The sequence below is a fragment of the Heterodontus francisci genome, chromosome 13, assembly GCF_036365525.1.
Source record: "Heterodontus francisci isolate sHetFra1 chromosome 13, sHetFra1.hap1, whole genome shotgun sequence".
Lineage (NCBI taxonomy): Eukaryota > Metazoa > Chordata > Chondrichthyes > Heterodontiformes > Heterodontidae > Heterodontus > Heterodontus francisci.
In genome coordinates, this window is record NC_090383.1 from 66013662 (window position 1) to 66032924 (window position 19263).

At 42.6% G+C, this 19263-nt stretch overlaps 1 protein-coding gene across 1 annotated transcript in view; it reads right to left on the minus strand.

The window, feature by feature from the left end:
- The window catches only part of LOC137376798 (echinoderm microtubule-associated protein-like 6), a 741885-nt gene that overhangs the window by 519601 nt on the left and 203021 nt on the right, over positions 1-19263 (minus strand). The window contains exon 6 of the mRNA XM_068045814.1: positions 3985-4170. Within this exon, the coding sequence (XP_067901915.1) occupies positions 3985-4170 (186 nt within the window). The remainder of the gene's footprint in view (positions 1-3984; positions 4171-19263) is intronic.

Genomic DNA, 19263 nt, shown 5'->3' on the forward strand with positions numbered 1-19263 from the left:
GATGGGCTGTATGGTTTACTACTGCTTCTTTTTCTTATGTTGTTATGAAACTAACAAATATGTAGGACTGTGCTCTAAATGGAAAAGATCCTATTAAAGTACCACCTACAGACTCACAGGCTATTACAAATAGCAAAAACAATTAACAGCAATTTTGTAAGGAATGTTGATAGGTGACAGGGCATACCTATTTTACTAACACATTAGTTGGTAAGTTGTTGTGTTATACGCAGGCTGTCAACACCAAGTACAGTAAGCAGGCTTAGAGTGTAAGGGGATAATTGGACGCAGATGACAATTGGACCCAGGGGAGAACAGGAAAGAGGAGCAAGAGGAGGCAGATGGGAGGGGATAAGTGAAGAGGGGAGCAAGAGGGGAATGGGAAGACCAAGAGGGAATGGTGAAAGCAAGAGGGGGTAGACAGCGAGAGGTTAAGGGCAGAGAGGGAGAAAGACAAGGCGGCTATTACAGAATATTTCCAAACTCTAGGTTCAGGCTAGTTGTCAGCTCTTTGGAGAGAGTGCTTTTCAGGCAACTGATATCAAGAGTACTTGATCAGGATGCTAGTGGGTCTTTTTTTCCACTTCAGTTACACTTGACATAGAACACATATTATGTTAAGATTGCAGTTGTGCCACAATAATCTAATGACCAATGCCTGTAAATTGGACTGGATGTGGAATCGTAGTGCAGAGACAAGGTACCAACGGATGGCTTTGCATTTAGTGTTGCATGACAGGAATTTAAAAGTAATGTCTGTCACATACAGGCATGCAGGGTACTGTAGGTCAGAGTCATAGAGTTCACGTTGTCCGTGTTGACCATAAAGCCTATCTATTCTAATCCCATTTTCCAGCACTTAGCCTTGTATGCTATGGCATTTCAAGTGCTCATCTAAATACTTCTTAAATGTTGAGGGTTCCTGCCTCTACCACCCCTTCAGGCAGTGCGTTCCAGATTCCAACCACCCTCTGGATGAAAACATTTTTCCTCAAATCCCCTCTAAACCTCCTGCCCCTTACCTTAAACCTATGCCCCCTGGTTATTGACACCTCCGCTAAGGGAAAACATTTCTTCCTATCTACCCTATCTATGCCCCTCATAATTTTGCATACCTCAATCAGGTCCCCCCTCAGCCTTCTCTGCTCTAAGGAAAATAACCATAGGCTATCCAGTTTCTCTTCATAGCTGAAATGCTCCAACCCAGGCAACATTCTGGTGAATCTCCTCTGCACCCTCTCCAGTGCAATCACATCCTTCCCATAGTGTGGCGACCAGAACCGTACACAGTACTCCAGCTGTGGCCTAACAAGCGTTTTGTACAGCTCCATCATAACCTCCCTGCTCTTATATTCTATGCCCCGGCTAATAAAGGCAAGTATACCATATGCCTTCCTAACCACCTTATCTACCAGTGCTGCTGCCTTCAGTGATCGATGGACAAGTACACAAAGGTCCCTCTGACCTTCTGCACTTCCTAGGGTCCTACCATCCAATTGTATATTCCCTTGACTTGTTAGTCCTCCCAAAATGCATCGCCTCACACTTTTCGGGATTAAATTCCATTTGCCACTGCTCTGCCCATCTTACCAGCCCATCTATATTGCCCTGGAATCTAAGGCTTTACTCTTCACTATTTACAACACCACCAATCTTCATGTCATCTGCGAACTTACTGATCATACCTCCTATATTCTCGTCTAAATCATTAATGTACACTACAAACAGCAAGGGTCCCAGCACTGATCCCTGCAGTACACCACTGGTCACAGGCTTCCACTTGCAAAAACAACTCTCGACCATCACCCTCTGCCTCCTGCCACTAAGCCAATTTTGGATCCAATTTGCCAAATTGCCCTGGAACCCATGGGCTCTTACCTTTTTAACTGATCTCCCATGCGGGAACTTATCAAAAGCCTTCCTGAAGTCCATGTAGACTACATCAACTGCTTTACTCTCATCTACAAACCTAGTCACCTCCTCAAAAAATTCTATCAAATTGATTAGACATGATCTCCCCCTGACAAAGCCATGCTGACTATTCTTGATTAATCCCTGCCTCTCCAAATGGAGATTAATCCTGTCCCTCAGAATTTTTTTCAATAGTTTCCCTACCACTGATGTTAGACTCACTGGCCTGTAATTACCTGGTTTATCCCCAATACCCTTCTTGAATAACGGTACCACATTTGCTGTCCTCCAGTCCTCTGGCACTTCTCCTGTGGCCAGAGAGGATTTGAAAATTTGTCAGAGCCCCTGCAATCTCCTCCCTTGACTCAAAAAACAGCCTGGGATACATCTCATCTGGGCCTGGGGATTTATCCACTTTTAAGCCCACTAAAACCTCCTCCCTTTCAATGCTAATTTGTTCAAGTATATCGCAACCCCCTTCCTGATCTCTACACCTACATCATCCTTCTCTATAGTGAACACAGATGAAAAGTAATCATTTAAAACCTCACCTATGTCCTCAGGCTCCACACACAGATTGACACTTTGGTCATTAATAGGCCTTACTCTTGACTTGGTTATCCTCTTGCCCTTAATATACTTATAAAACGCCTTGGGATTTTCCTTTATCTTGCCCGCCAGTGCTTTTTCATGCCCCCTCTTCGCTCTCCCAACCAATTTTTTTTATGTACCCCCCCCCCCCCACCCCTACACTTTCTATACTCCTCGAGGGCCTCTCTGTTTTCAGCCCTCTGAATCTGCCATAAGCCTCCTTTATTTTCCTTATCCACTCCTCTATATCCCTTGACATCCAGGGTTCCCTGCACTTATTGGTCCTACCCTCACCTTTAAGGGAACATGTTGGCTCTAAACTCTCACTATTTCCTCTTTGAATGACTCCCACTGATCTGATGTAGACTTTCCTACAAGTAGCTGCTCCCAGTCCACTTTGCCCAGATTCTGTTTTATCACATTGAAATCGGCTTTCCCCCAATTCAGTACCTTTATTTTCGGTCCATCTTTGTCCTTTTCCATAACCACCTTAAATCTGACAGAGTTATGGTCACTATCCCCAAAATGCTCCCCCACTGACACTTCCACCACTTGTCCGGCTTCATTCCCTAAGATTAGGTCCAGTACCGCTCCTTCTCTTGTTGGACTTTCTACATGTTGGCTCAAAAAGCTATCCTGGATGCACTTTAAGAATTCCGCCCCATTTTAAGCCTTTTGCACTAAGACTATCCCAGTTAATATTGGGGAAGTTGAAATCCCCTACTATTATTACCCTATTATTTTTACATCACCCTGAGATTTGCTTACATATCTGCTCCTCTATCTCTCCCTGACTGTTTGGAGGCCTGTAGTACACTCCCAGCCAAGTTCTACCCATATGGCTTAATTTGAGGAACCTTCTAAGATATCATCCCTCCTTACTGCAGTAAATGTTGACATTTTTGAAAGGCATTTTCCCACTGAAATACTATACGTTTCAATACATTTTGAAATAAAATGTTGCAATCCATTCAGCTATTTTGATATGTAGCAGATAACACATGTTCTTTTACCTGGGGTAAAAGTAAGGGAAGATAGATATGTGTGATGCACCAAGTAGTAATGGAGCAAAGTAAGTTTAGATTAAATGAAGGAAAATTCAAAGCTTCCATGCCTAATTCATTTTTCTAAACACATTTGCAGTTGTCAAAAAACATTTAGTGTACACCATGCTGTGGTACTAAATGTAAACAGAATGTATTCTTGGCACTCAGTGATGCTACACTCATCTTCAGCAGCCATTCCATGCTGTTACATGATCTTCAAAATGTGCACACTGCTTTAAGTAGGACGAGAAGGTGAGAAGTGGCAGAATGCAATCATTTTGTTCTCTAAAAGCTGAAAAATTCTTTGAAAATGTTCAGAAAGATGTAAACCATGTACTTGCCATTTATTTTCTGATTGAAACAGCAACCAAATCCATTGACTAATATATTGTCATACTGAAGGAAACAAAATGTACTGTGTATCAGTTTTACTTACTCCATGAGCTCCCTGAATTGTGCGGACCAAATTTAGACCTTTCCAGACGTAAATATCGCCATTTAATGCACCAGAGTATGTAGTTTCATCTTTAGCACACGCTAAACACAGAATGGTTTGAAGGTCACCAGTTTTACCAAACATTCCCCTTTTGGGTGTAAGTGCATTCCCACATAATGTCCAGAACTGTAACATGAAAAGGGAAAAAAAACTTCATAAGTCTACACACTTTGAAATAGAAATCAACATTTTTCATTGAATCATTACTTTTATCACACAAGAGGTGGCAATTTGGTTCATCATGTGCGTTAGTTGCTTAATTGCAGCTATGCACATTTCCCTACTCTTTTTCATTATGTTTTTCTTTTTCAAGTAGTTTAGTTTAGTTTAGTTTAGAGATACAGCACTGAAACAGGCCCTTTGGCCCACCAAGTCTGTGCCGACCATCAACCACCCATTTATACTAATCCTACACTAATCCCATATTCCCTACCACATCCCCACCTGTCCCTATATTTCCTTACCCCCTACCTATACTAGGGGCAATTTATAATGGCCAATTTACCTATCAACCTGCAAGCCTTTTGGCTTGTGGGAGGAAACCGGAGCACCCGGAGAAAACCCATGCAGACACAGGGAGAACTTGCAAACTCCACACAGGCAGTACCCAGAATTGAAACCGGGTCGCTGGAGCTGTGAGGCTGCGGTGCTAACCACTGCGCCACTGTGCCGCCCCACCACTGCACCACTGTGCTGCCCAATGCCCTTTTATAGTCTCTGGTTCAATATCCACTTATGGTAAGTCATTTTATGTTCTAGAAACCCCACGCGAAAGTTGTTCTTCTAACCTTGTTTTCATGATAAGCCTGAGTCTATGGCACCTTGTTCCAATTCACTTACCAGCAAAGACAAGCTTTCACTATTAACTCTGAAAACCTTTCGTGATTTGACATCTTCCATTAACAAAATCGGTATCACATTGAACATCAAACAACATGCTTTTCAAATTGTTCAATTCCCCCTATTTTATAGAAAAAAATATCGCTAATTTTGCTGGTCATTTTTTTAAAATGTCAATTTACAAATCATGAAAATCCTTGTGTCTGGTTTCTTTTCCTGCTTGGCTACTCCAATGATGTCACCAACAAAATGTAAAAATGGATCACTGTTTCTTGGAGCACCTCAGTAGGAAATTTAAAGGACTGCAACTTTGGATCAGTCTGAGTGCTGCTCTGGTACTATAGGACCCTTAGAAACTGCATGTGCCAGCTGGAAAATTTGCATTCCCTACTTACCATGTAATTTCTCTGGATCTTCATTAGACAAGCATAATGCTGAATGGATTAACAAACAAATTAAGTGAAATAAAAAGGAATAGGTCTGCAGGAAGAAAGAGCAAGGAGGTAACTGGGATGAGTTGCAGGGTCATTAGCGCACAGAAGGGGGCCTCCAGTCCATCGTGTCCATGTTGACTCTCTGTACACCATTCAGTCCCATTCACCCGCTCTAACTAAATTTATTTCCAGCAAATGCTTTTGAAATCATTCATTGTTTCTGCTTCCACCATCTTTGTATATAGCGTGTTCCAGGTCATTACTGCTCACTGCATGAAAAAGTTGTTCCTCACATCCCGCCTGCATCTCTTGCCCAAAATCTTCTATCTGTGTCCCATGGTCCTTGTATCATCAGCTAATGTGAACAGCTTTTCTTTGTTTACCTTATCTAAACCCGTCATAATCTTGTACACCTCTATCAAATCTCCCCTCAATCGCCTTTGCGACAAGGAGAACAACCTCAGCTTCTCTAACCTAACCTTGCAGCTAAAATCCCTCATCGCTAGAACCCATTCTGATAAATCTCCTCTGCACTCTCTCAAGGAACTACCATCCTTCCTAAAGTGTGGTGACCAGAACTGGATGCAATACTTTAGTTGTGGCCTAACCAGAGATTTATTAAGGTTGAGCATAACTTCCCTGCTTTGTACTCATTACTTCTATTTATGAAGCCCAAGACCCCATATGCTTTGCTAACTACTCCCTCAACATGTCCTACCCCCTTCAAAGATCTATTCACATGAACCACCAGGTCCCTCTGGCCCCCTACACCCTTTAGAACTGTGCCACTTAGTCTATATTGCCTCTCCCTATCCCTTTTGCCAAAATACATCACCTCACAATTCTCTGTATTAAATTCCATCTGCCACTTGTCTGCCCATTCTGCTAGCCTATCTATGTTCTGTTGAAGTTGATTGGTATCCTCACTGTCTGCCACACCTCAAGTTTGGATCATTGACAAATTTTGAAATTTTACTCAGTATTCCAATTTCTGAGTCACTTACATAAGATCATAAGAAATAGGAGCCGGGGTAGGCCATTCAGCCCCTCAAGCCTGCCCCGCCATTCAATAAGATCATGGCTGATCTGTCCCAGGCCTCAATTCCTCTTTCGGGCCTGCTCCGCATAACCCTCGACTCCCCGAGATTTCAAAAATATATCTACCTCCTCCTTAAATACATTTAGTGTCCTAGCCTCCACAACTCTCTGAAGTAGAGAATTCCAGAGATTTACCACCAGCAGAGAAGAAATTCCTTCGCATCTCAGTTTTAAACAAGTGACCCCTTATTCTGTAACTATGTCCCCTCGTTCAAGATTCCCTCACCAGTGGAAACATATTCTCAACATCTACCCTGTCAAGCCCCCTTCGAATCTTATATGCTTCAATAAGATCACCTCTCATTCTTCTAAACTCCAATGAAAAATGCCTAAACTGTTTAGCCATTCTTGATAAGACAACCCCTTCATCCCAGGAATCAGCCTAGTGAACCTTTTCTGAACTGCTTCCAATGCTAGTATATCCTTCCTTAAATACAGGCACCAAGGATCCAGGTGTGGCCTCACCAACACCCTGTACAGTTGTAACAAGACTTCCCTATTTTTAAACTCTAATCCCCTAGCAATAAAGGCCATAATTTCATTTGCCTTCCTAATTACTTGCTGCACCTGCATGCTAACTTTTTGTGTTTCATGTACAAGAGCACCCAGATTCCTCTGTACTGCAGTATTTTGTAGTCTTTCTCCATCTAAATAATAATCTGCCTTTTTATTCTTCCTTCCAAAGTGGATGACCTCACACTTTCTCACATTGAACTCCATCTGCTAAGTTTTTGCCCACTCACTTAACCTATCTATATCCCTTTGCAGATTCTTTGTGTCCTCATCACAACATGCCTTCCCACCCTATTTTTGTATCGTCAACAAATCTGGATACACTACACGTTGTCCCTTCCTCCAAGTCATTAATATAGATAGTTAATAGTTGAGACCCTAGGACCGATCCTTGTGGCACCCCACTAGTTCCGGCTTTCCAACCTGAAAAAGACCCATTAATCCAGACTCTCTGCCTTCTGTGTGTTAGCCAATCCTCAATCCATGCCAACACATTACCCCAAATACCCTGAGCTCTTATTTTGTGCAATAACCTTTTATGTGGTACCTTATCGAAAGCCTTCTGAAAATCCAAATACACTACATCTACTGGTTCCCTTTATCCACTCTGCTTGTCATATCCTCAAAGAACTCACAAATTTGTCAAACATGATTTCCCTTTCATAAAACCATGTTGACTCTGTTTGATTGCATTATGTTTTTCTAAATGTCCTGCTATTTCTTCCTTAATAATGGACTCTAGCATTTTCCCAATGACAGATGTTAAGCTAACTGGTCTATAGTTTCCTGCTTTCTGTCTCCCTCCTTTCTTGACTAGGGGCATCACGTTAGCAGTTTTCCAATCCACTGGTACCCTACCAGAATCCAGTGAGTTTTGGTATATTACGACCAATGCCTCCACTATCTCTGATACCACTTCTTTTAAAACCCTTGGATGCAGGCCATCAGGTCCTGGCGACTTGTCTGCCTTTAGTCCCATCAGTTTGTCAAGCACCTTTTCCCTCGTGATAGAGATTGCTACAAGTTCCTCCCTCCCATTTACACCTTGCTCATCTATTATTGTTGGGATGTTTATAGTGTCCTCCACCGTGAAGACCAATGCAAAATATTGGTTTAAATTATCTGCCATTTCCCTGTTCCCTGTTATTAATTCCCCAGTCTCATGCTCTAAGGGTCCCACACTTACTTTAGCTACTGTCTTCCTTTTTATATACCCATAGAAACTCTTACTGTTTGTTTTTATACTTCTTGCCAATTTACTCTCAATCAATTTTCTCCCTCTTTATTAGTTTTTTAGTCATCCGGTGCTGGTTCCTAAAAAAATTCCCAATCCTCTGGCCTGCCACTAGCTTTTGCTGCCTTGTGCACATTTGTTTTTGATTTGATACTCTCCTTAACATCCTTTGTTATCCACGGGTGGTTCATCATTCTATATGTATGAAAAAAAGCAGTGGTCCTTGCACTGAACCTTAGGAAACACCACTGTCTACCATCCTCCAGTCTGAAAAACAACCAGTTACCATGACTTGCTGCTTTCTGTCCTTAATCCAATTTTTTTATCCATGCTGACACTGATGCTCCTATTCAATGAGCCTCAATTTTGTTAACCAGCCCTTTATGTGGTATTTTAATCAAAATTTAATTAGAATCCATGTAGAGAGCATCCATTGCTTCCCTTTCATCAACCGTCTGTTACTTTATCAAAAAAAATCAATTAGGTTAATCAAACATGATCTGCCTTTTACAAACCTGTGCAGGCTCTCCTTAACGAAAACTTTCCAAGTGCCTGTTAATTATTTCCCTGATTATTGTTTCCAAAACCTTACCCACCACTGATGTTAAACTGATTGGCCAGTAGTTACTAGGAATGTCCTTACACCCTTTCTTGAATAACATTTGCCACTCACCAATTATCTGACACCTCTCCCATATCTAGGGAAGACTGGAAGATTATGACAAGCCCTTCTGCTATCTCGACTCCCACTTCCTTTAGCAACCTGGGATGCAAACCATCCGAACCAGGCGACTTACCCACTCTAAGCATAGCCAGCCTTTCCAGTACATCCTTCCCATCAATTTTCACCCCATCCAGGACCTCTACCATCTCCGCTTCTACTGATATTTTATCAGCATCCCCTTCCTTAGTAAACACCAATACAAAGTAACCGTTAAATAATCTAGCCTTGCCCTGCACCGCGAAGCATATATCACCCTCTTTGTCCCTAATAGGGCCCACCCCATGTCTTAATATGCATTTATTATTTGCATGGCAGTAGAAGATTTTTGGGCTCCCTTTTATGTTAACTGCCATTCTATTCCCATATTCTCTCTTTGCCAGTCTTCACTTCCCCTCTCAACGTATTGTATTTGACCTATGAAGATAGGAAAATTTTGGTTGACATCCTTCCATCTACAGAAGATGATGGACATGCAGCCAACAATCCATTTAGGTAGGGTGTCTTCTCTTGGTGCACCTTTGAAGATGGCTGTGAAGGCCAATTCTTGAGAGCAGGTTCTGCCATAAGTGCCGCATGTGAAACTGCCAAGTGATGCTGTGAGTTGTTGTTTTTGACGTTGGCGCCTGTTGCCAAGCTGCTGTAGCAACTGCTTATTGTGGTAGCGCACACCAGTCCACAGGATGTGTCGCCATTTCCTTTTACTGCAGCTCGTGACTCCCAGCTGCAATAGTCGACATTTAGGACCTGCATGTCACACTTGCAAGCATCCTTGAAGTGGAATTTTGGGTGCCCCACTGGTCTTCTGGCCCGGGCTACATCACCAGACCGAAGGTCCTTGGGTATGTGACCGTCTTCCATCCTGCAGACGTGTCCGATCCACCGAAACTGCCTCTGTTTGATTAGTACCAACACACTTGGAAGCTCTGCCTTTGAGAGGACTGCCACAGTTGTGATTTTGTCCCGTCAGGATACACCCATAATGCACCGCAGACAGTGAAGATGGAAATTATTGAGCTTCTTTTCCTGGTAGCTGTAAGTCGCCCATGTTCACAGCCATACAGCAAGGTGTTGAGAACACAGGCCTTATAAACCATTAGCTTTGTCCCAAGGGTCAACTTGGTGTTATCCCATGCGCATTTCACGAGTTGGCCAAAGGTGGTAGCTGCTTTCCCTACGTGTGTATCAAACTCTGCATCAAGCGACAGATTGTAACCGTGGACCCAAGACAGCAGAATTCGTTAACTATTTCCAGTGGGGTGTTATTTAGTGTGATCAAGGGCGGAGATGCAACACCTTGTCCCATGACCATGGTTTTCTTGATGCTTATAGTCAAGGAGAACAAGTTACTTAAAAGACTCCATTTATTTGCCGACCGAGTCTACCCGGAAGCACTGTGCGGTTTCCATGCCGGAAAATCCACTGTGGGCATGATCTTCTCCATTCGCCAGCTACAACAGAAGTGTAAGAAACAGAGTCTACCCCTTTACCTTACTTTCGTAGGTCTCACTAAAGCATTCAACACCGTCAGCAGAGCAGGGCTCTACAAGATTTTGGGAAAAACTGGCTGTCCACCAAAGCTCCTCAGTCTCATCCGCTCCTTCCATGATAACATGAGCTGTACTGTACAGTTTGATGGCTCCACTTCCGACAGTTTTGGACTGAAGAATGGAGTGAAACAGGGTTGTGTCCTCGTCCCTACTCTGTTTGGCATCATCATCTTCATGCTCCTGACCTTCGCTTTCCCTGCAGATATGGAAGGAGTCTGCACACTAGGTCAAATGGCAAGCTCTACAAACTATCAAGGCTGAAAGCGAAGATAAAAACACATTGTGCCCTGATCAGAGAACTCCTCTACACTGATGATGCTGCACTAGTCGCTCACATGGAAATTCAGCTACAAAGACTCATGGGATGTCTATCCCATGCCTGTATATAGGAAAATGCAGATTATATTAAAAGGGCAATCAGAGGAGTAAAGAGAATCTAGAAAAAGCATAGCCCAGAGGCAAAACAACAATAAAACAAATTCTTCCATACATATGGCTTTGAAATAGAAAATTTACAGAAAATATTAAATATTCTGAATTCTTTTTTCCTCCCAGTATTAACAACGGGAGACATGAGCAATATGACCTCCTCAGAAATAACCAAGGCAAAATGGATAAATTTTATATAAATTCACGTATTATACAGAATAAAAGGGCTCAAAACAAACAAATCCCCGGTTTTAGTCCAAAGTGCGAAGAGAGGCTAGGAGGAATGTTCTTGAGTCATTAATCATCATTGTGAAAGAGGCCCTGAAAACTGGGGAGGTACTATTAAATTGCAAACAGGTATTGTGATGCCCATATTCAAAAACCCAATTAGAGTAACTTCTATTCATTGTAAATATAATGGAATCAATTATCAAGTAAATTTGAGGAGGATCTGTATAACAATAATCTAGCAAACAGCAGTCAGCAAAGATTCAGAATGGGAACAAGCTGCATGTCCAATCTCCTTGACTTCTTTGAGGAGGTGGTGACCCGTGAACTGAAAAATCCCCAAATTTAGTGCACAAGGCTTCCAAAATACACTTGATAAAGTTCTACATAAAAGGCTATAAGTTAAACTCAAAGCTGTGGAGTTTCAGGATAAATAATGTGAATTGATAAGAAATTGGCTGAAGGGTAGAAAACAATGGGTACTGATCAGAGGAGCTATGGCAAGATTTTAGGGAACAAAAGCATAGTAGTTATGTTACTTTACTAGTAATCCTGAGGCCTAGACTAATGCTCCGGAGGCATAAATTCAAAGTCCACCATGGCAGCTACAGAATTAAATTCAATGAATTAAATAAATCTGGAATAAAAAGCTATACTCGGTAGTAGTGACCGTGAAACTATTGGATTGCCGAAAAAATGCATCTGGTTCACTGATGTCCTTTAGGCAAGCAAATCTGCTGTCCTTACCTGGTCTCGCCTATATGTGAATGTGGTGGACGCTTAAATACCCTCTGAAATGGGTCACTCAGTTGTATCAGACTGTTACAAAAATGGTAAAGAAAAAAAACAGATGGACCACCCAGTATCGACCCAGGCACTGGATACAACAAATACACATCCAGCCCAATCGATCCTGCAAAGTCCCTCCCACTAATATTTGGGACAGTTATCCCACAGACTAGTAAAGCAACAGCCTGGGTATGTCCTGTTCCACCGGTAGGACAGACCTACCAGAAATGGTGACACAGTGGTATACAGTCAGGAGGGAGTGGCCCGGGGAGTCCCCAACATTGACTCTGCACTCCATGAAGTCTCATGCCATCAGGTCAAATCTGGGCAAGTAAATCTCCCACTGATTACAGCCAACCACCCTCCCTCAACTGATGAATCACTACTCCTCCATGTTGAACACCACTTGCAAGACATACTGAGGGAAGCAAAGGCACAGAATGTACTCCAGGTAGAGAACCTCAATGGTAGCACCACTACTGACTAAACTGGTCAAGTCCTGAAGGACATATCTGCCAGACAGTGCCAGTGGCAGCTGGTGAGAGAATCAACACGAGAAAAAAACCTACTTGATCCTGTCCTCACCAAAGTATCTGGTGCAGATGCATCTATTCATAAGTGATCACTGCACAGTCCTTGTGGAGATTAAACCTTAATTTCATACTGAAGACACCATTACTTGTGTTGTGTGGCACTACCACCATGCTAAATGGGACAGATTCAGAACAGATCTAGCAGTTCAAAATTGGCCATTAGCGCAGCAGAATTGTATTCCAACACGATCTGTAAACTCACAGCCTGACATATCCCTCATGCTACCATTCAAGCCATGGGACCAACCCTGGTTCAATGAGGAGTGTAGGAGAGCATGCCAGGAGCAGGATGCTTCTGCTGTTTAGGAAGAATGTAGTCCTGTGTTGTAGCTTCACCAGGTTGGCGCCTCATTTTTAGGTATGTCAGGTAATAAATGTTCTACTTACCCCAATTGAAATTCCCGAGTGAAGATAAATAGGAAATACTCACTAACCAATCTGAATCTGTCCCATTTAACATGGTGGCACAGAACAGTCACCGAGACCCTGCCATAAACATCGTGGGGGTCAATTACCCAACAGTTGAACGGAGGAGCCACTGCAACAAGAAACAGGGCAGAAGCGAAGTACTCTGTGGCAAGTACTACACCTCCTGTCCTCTTCACCAGCCAAGTCTGTGACTCTGGAGCAGACTGATCATGTTCTGATAAGAAAGTGTGTCACAGGAAAACAGGTAGTTGATTGGTTGGTATTTTTCTCATTTATCTTTCAAAACTCAGATAATTTTAGTAATTATAAGGTTTTATCAGTCATCGTAAGGTTTACTAATAGTAGTAAAGATTATTGGATTGGCTAGTGAGTATTTCCTATTTATCTTAACTAGGGAATTTCTATCGGGATAAGTAAAACATTTATTGCCAGCTACGGCTAAAGAGTGGGAGAGGGGAGGACCAGGAAACAGACAGCAGCACCTAAAAGAACTATCCAGTCCAGTCTGTGGCTTCAGAGTGGACTGACTACGTTCTGAGAACAATCAAAGCCTCTCACCACAGGAAAACAGGTGGTTGATTGGTTGGTATTTTTCTCATTTATCTTTCAAAACTCGGGTAATTTTAGTAATTGTAAGGTTTTATTAGTAGCAGTAAGGTTTACTAATAGTATTAAAGCTTATTAGATTGGCTGCTAAGTATTTCCTATTTATGTGAACTAGGGAATTTCAATCAGGGTAAGTGGAATATTTATTGAAATAGTAAGAACATAAGCACAGGCAGGACAAGAGACATTAATTCAAATTTAATCAGTAAAATAATTAAACACTATAAAGATGGCAGGGCAGGTGATGCGTGGCAGCTCGTGGACACATGTGTAATGCAAGGCAAATACATCTGCAGTAAGTATCTGTGGCTGGAGGAACTTTGGCTCAGAGTCTTTGAACTGGAGGCCAAGCTGCAGACACTGCAACACATCAGGGAGGGGGAAAGTCACCTGGACACTTTGTTCCAGAAGGCGGTCACACTCCTTAGGATAGTGTCGTCTTATTTGGTCCATGGTCAGGGACAGGAGAGTGTGACTGTGAGTGAGGCAGGTATGGGGAATTGAGAAGGTAGAAGTGGAGGAGCCTCAGCCCTTGAAATTGTCCAACAGGTTTGAGATATCGAGTGCATCTTCATTGCACTCCCTCTAGAGCAAGTACGTCCTGCCTTAGGTGCTGTGGCAGTGGTCTGCCCGAGGGCAGGTCCTCTGTTCTTTTTCTCCATGCAGGAGAGATGAGCATGACTAGGGAAGAGGATACATGAGGTGTTTCCTGTTGCCTTGTTCAGACTGGAACGGGAATTGAAACCATGCTGTTGGTGTTCTGAAGCACACACTAACCATCTAGCCAAATGAGCTACCAGTTCCCCCCTTCCTTAGGTAAGAGGCCAAAATTGCACACAGGACTTCAGGTGTAGCCCCACCAATGCCCTATATAATTGAAGAAAGACTCCTTTATTCTTATACTCCAATCTCTTTGTAACAAAAGGTAACATACCATTTGCCTTCCTAATTGCTTACTGGACCTGCATGTTAACTTTCTATGTTTCATGTACAAAGACACCCAGGTCACTCTGAATGCAAACATTTCCCAGTCTCTCAACATTCAAAAAATACCTGCTTGTTTATTTTTCCGACCAAAGTGAATAACTTCACACTTTGCCATATTTTATTCCATCTGTCATGTTCTTGCCCACTCACCCAGCCTGTCTATTTCCCTCTGCAGCCTCTTTGCATCCTCCTCACCACTTATTTTCACACCTAACTTTGTATCACCAGCAAACTTGGATATGTTTCACTCAGGCCCCTCATCTAAGTCATTAATGTAGATTGTAAATAGCCGATGCTCAAGTACTGATCCTTGCAGTACCCCACTAATTATGGCCTGCCAACCCGAGAATGTCCCATTTATTCCTACACTTTGTTTTCTCTCTATTGACCAATCTTCAATCCATGCTACTTTATTACCTCTAATCCCATGAGCCCTGATTTTGTATAATAACCTCTTGTGTGGCACCTTAGCCATGTTACTAGCTATATCCTCAAAGAACCCTTAACAGATTGGTCAAACACCATTTCCCTTTCATAAACCTGTGTTGACTCTGCTTAATCATATCATGATTTTCTAAGTGCCCTGTTATCATGTCCCTAATAATAGATTCTAGCATTTTGCTTACTACTGATGTTAGATTAACTGGCCTATAGTTCCCCGTTTTCTCTCTTCCTCCTTTCTTAAATTGCAGTTATGTTTGCCACCTTCCAATCCTTGGGAACTGTTCTAGAATCTAAGAAATTCTGAAAGATCAAAACCAATGCATCAACTATCTCTGCAGCAATTTCTTTTAAACCGCTAGAATGTAGGCCATCAGGTCCAAGGGATTTGTCGCCATTTAGTCCCTTAATTTCTCCAGTACTATTTCTTTACTTATACTGATTCCTTTAAATTCCTCATTCTTTTTATTTTTTTTAAATTATATTTACTATTTTTTTAAATTTATTTTATTTCATGCTCGACCTTTGCTTCCACATTATTTCTGGAATGTTTTTTGTGTCTTCTATTGTGATGACAGATACAAAATATTTGTTTAATGTCTCTGCATTTCCTTATTCCCAATAGTTTTACCTGCCTTAGCCTCTAATGGACCCATGTTTACTTTCACTAATCTCTTCCTACTTACATACCTATAGAAATGTTACATTCTGTTTTTACATCTCTTGCTAGTCTACTCTCATATTCTATTCCCTCATCAATTTCTTGGTTCTCCTTTGCTGAATTCTAAAATCCTCCCAATCCTCAGGCTTACTTCTCCTTTTGGCAACACTATAAGCTTCTTCCTTTGATCTAATACGATCTTTAACTCCTCTTGTTAGCCACAGCTGGACCACCTTTGCTGTGGGGCTTCTGTGCCTTAAAGGAATGTGTATTTGTTGCAATTAATTATTTCAATGGTAGCCATTGCTTGTCTAAATCTTTTAATGTTGTTTTCCCAATCTACCTTAGCCAACTCGCCTCTCAAACCTACTAAGTTTGCTGAGTTTACATTTGAGACCCTAGTTTCAGGCTCAACTAAATCACTTCCAAATTAAATACAAAATTCTATCATATTACGGTCACACTTTCCTAGAGGCCCTTTCACTACAAGGTTATTAATTAACCCTTTCACATTGCACAATACTAGATTCAAAATAGCTTGTTCCTAGTTGGTTACTCAACATACTGATTTAGAAAACTATTTTGCATACATTCCATGAACTCCTCCTCCACACTATTATTGCAAATTTGGTTTTCCTAGTCTATATGAAGATTGATCTCTCCCATGATAACTGCATTAACCTTACTACATGCACTTCGAATTTCCTGATTTATACTATACCTGACAGTACAACTACTGAGTAGATAGAGAGAAACTGTTCCGATTGATAGAAGTGTCAAGAATAAGTGGACACCAATTTATAGTGAACCAATGGTGACATGAGGAAGAACTTTTTTTTATACAGCAAGAAGTTAGGATCTGGAATGCAATGCCTGAGAGTATGATGGAGGCAGATTCAATCGTGGCTTTCAAAAGGAGATTGGACAAGCACTCGCATTGATTAAATGGGCCCCTTCTGTGCCCTAATAACGCTATGACCTGAACAGAAAAAATGTGCAGATGTATGGGGAAAGGGTGGGAGAGTGGGATTAGCTGACTTGCTCTTTCAGAGCTGGCATGGTCACAACAGACTGAATGGCCTCCTTCTGTGCTGTAACCATTCTGTGATTCTACATTATACGGTTAGGGGGCCTCTAAATAAGTCCCCTTGCTATTTCTTAGCTCCACCCAAACTTATTCAACTAATTTGTTGAGCTAAGATCCTTTCTCTCTATTGTATTTATCCCATCCTTTATTATCAGGGCTATCCCTCTTCCTTTTCCATTTTGCCTATCTCTTCCAAAAGTTAAGTATCTTGGAATATTTAGTTCCCAACCTTGGTCACTTTGCAACCATGTTTCCATAATGGCTATTCAATCAAACCTATTAATTTCTATCTGTGCTATTAATTCAACTAAGTTGTTGCAAATGCTTCACGCATTCAGATACAGTGCCTTTAGCTTTGACTCTTCTCCAATTTTCTCTGACGTCACCTTAGACACAAATACCCTTTCACTGTTCCTTCCTGACCTTCTGCTTCCTTTTACCCAAAATGCTGCTCTGCTCGACAACCTTGACATTTCCCTTGCTGCTTTTGAATTTATCCTTTCCAGAATCCTCCCACACCTCTTTATTAGTTTAATAAACCCCTAGCTACACAATTTCCATGACACTGGTACTAACCCAGTTTAAGTGGAGCCCGACCCAGTGCAGCAACTCCCTCTTTCCCCAGTACTGGTGCCAGTGGCCCATGAAGCTAAACGCCTGCCTCCCACACCACTTCCACCAGAAGGATATCAGCAGGAACACCATGTAATAGCACATTACCATGGACCTAACAAAAGCATTCCTTTGTGATCTGGACTGGTTATTTCTATCTTCACATAGTTACCTCTTCTATCACTCTGAAGGCAGACTGAGTAAATACCCGATGAAACAAAGTTTTGTTCAAACTGTGAGCTGCATTATTCCACTGTCATGGTGAAACGTAAAGAAAGATAATTATGATTGGAGATGCGTAATTCAATCTGTACAATTTATATTCTCATAAGAATGTAGAGAGCATGCGATGCTACCCTTACTTTAATGGGTTACTTCACTTAACTTAAACGGGAGTTTTACTTGCTAATGCTCTCATATTTCTAGGCCGCAAAATTTGGCTCTCTAGTGCCGCTGTTTCGGCACTACAGAAGCCAGCAGAGGAAAAAATGGCAGGGGAGGCTGCTCCCAACAATTTCCAGTGCAGTCCACGTGAGTCATCATATTTGGAAGGGCAATAGTGCGGGTGTGCCATGCACACATCCCGTGCATATGCTGGATCCCTGCAGAGTGGGCAAGTCATGACATCAGTCACCATATTAATGCTGATTTGGCATCAATCTGCCATTTTGGACCCTGCAGGTCCTGTCAAATGCCCTCTCTTAAACACGCACATCTGAACGTGCATTCAGCCGCACAAGGGACCACTCCCACTATGTAAAGGAACCACCATTCAATTTGCAGAGGACGAGCTTTTGACTTTCTTTTGCTGCTGCAGAGTTAGTGGAAGCACTGCGTAGAGTGGTCTTGGAGGAGTTGACAGAGGTTCTTTCAGTCGGAAGGGAATGGTGCTCGACCTTTGGAAGGAGTGGTGTGGATTTGAAAGGCCTCTGAGCAGAAAACGTGTTGCCAGTCATGGGGATTATAGTTGCAGTTCCACTTGGGCTGCAGCATGACATGGAGATGAAGAAGAGGCAGCAGTAAGGAGAAGCTGTTGACAGAGGAGGGCTCTCAACAGAAGGCATTACTCACCTAAGGTCTTCAGAGAGCACTTCTCCTACCTCCACCTCAGCCAGTACCAGTGTCTGCATTGGTCCACTTCACCAAGGATAGTGCCACAGAATAGTGCTACCTCCTCCAACCAGACCTGGAGCTGCAGAGCAGGGCAAAAATGCCACTTCCGATGGCCGTCAAAGTCGCCATGGCACTCAATTTCTACACCGGTGTATCCTTCCAGATTGACGTCGGCAAAATAGCCAACATTCTTCAGTGCACTGTGCCTAACTGCATCCAGGAGCTTATGGAGGCCCTGTACACAACGAGAAGCAGGAAGAGAAGGCACCTGGCTTTTCCAGTATAGCAGGTTTCCCCATGGTGCAGGGTGCCGTCGACTGTGCAAACGTGGCTCTGTAGATGCTACATCTCAACGAGCAGATGTTCTGCAACTGCAACGGGTTCCACTTCCTGAACATGCAATTAGAAACCACGCACAGACCATCATGTTGGTGAATTTCAGCTATTGTTAGTAAGCACCATGCTTTTATCCTGCACCAGTCAGCCCTTCCCACCATCTTTGAGCCACCATGTCGTGGAGCAGATTATCGGCAAACAAAGGTTCCACTGCCTGGACCACTTGAAGGGAGACCTCCAGTACTAACAGGAACATGTCTCACGATTCGTGATGGTCTGCTGTGTCCGACATGACCTAGCACAATCATGAGGGTGCAGCCCTCACCAGTAGGCCTTCAGCGACCACCACAAGAGGAAGAACAGCAGGAGGAAGAGGAGGATCAGAGAAGACATCCAGGACATCATTGCTCCGGACAGGCAGTCAGTGAATGTCTCATCAGTCTCCTGTTCTCCTGAAAATCTCCCCAGATCACCATTGCTCCACACTTCCCCACCTTTCCATTCCACTGTCACGGACC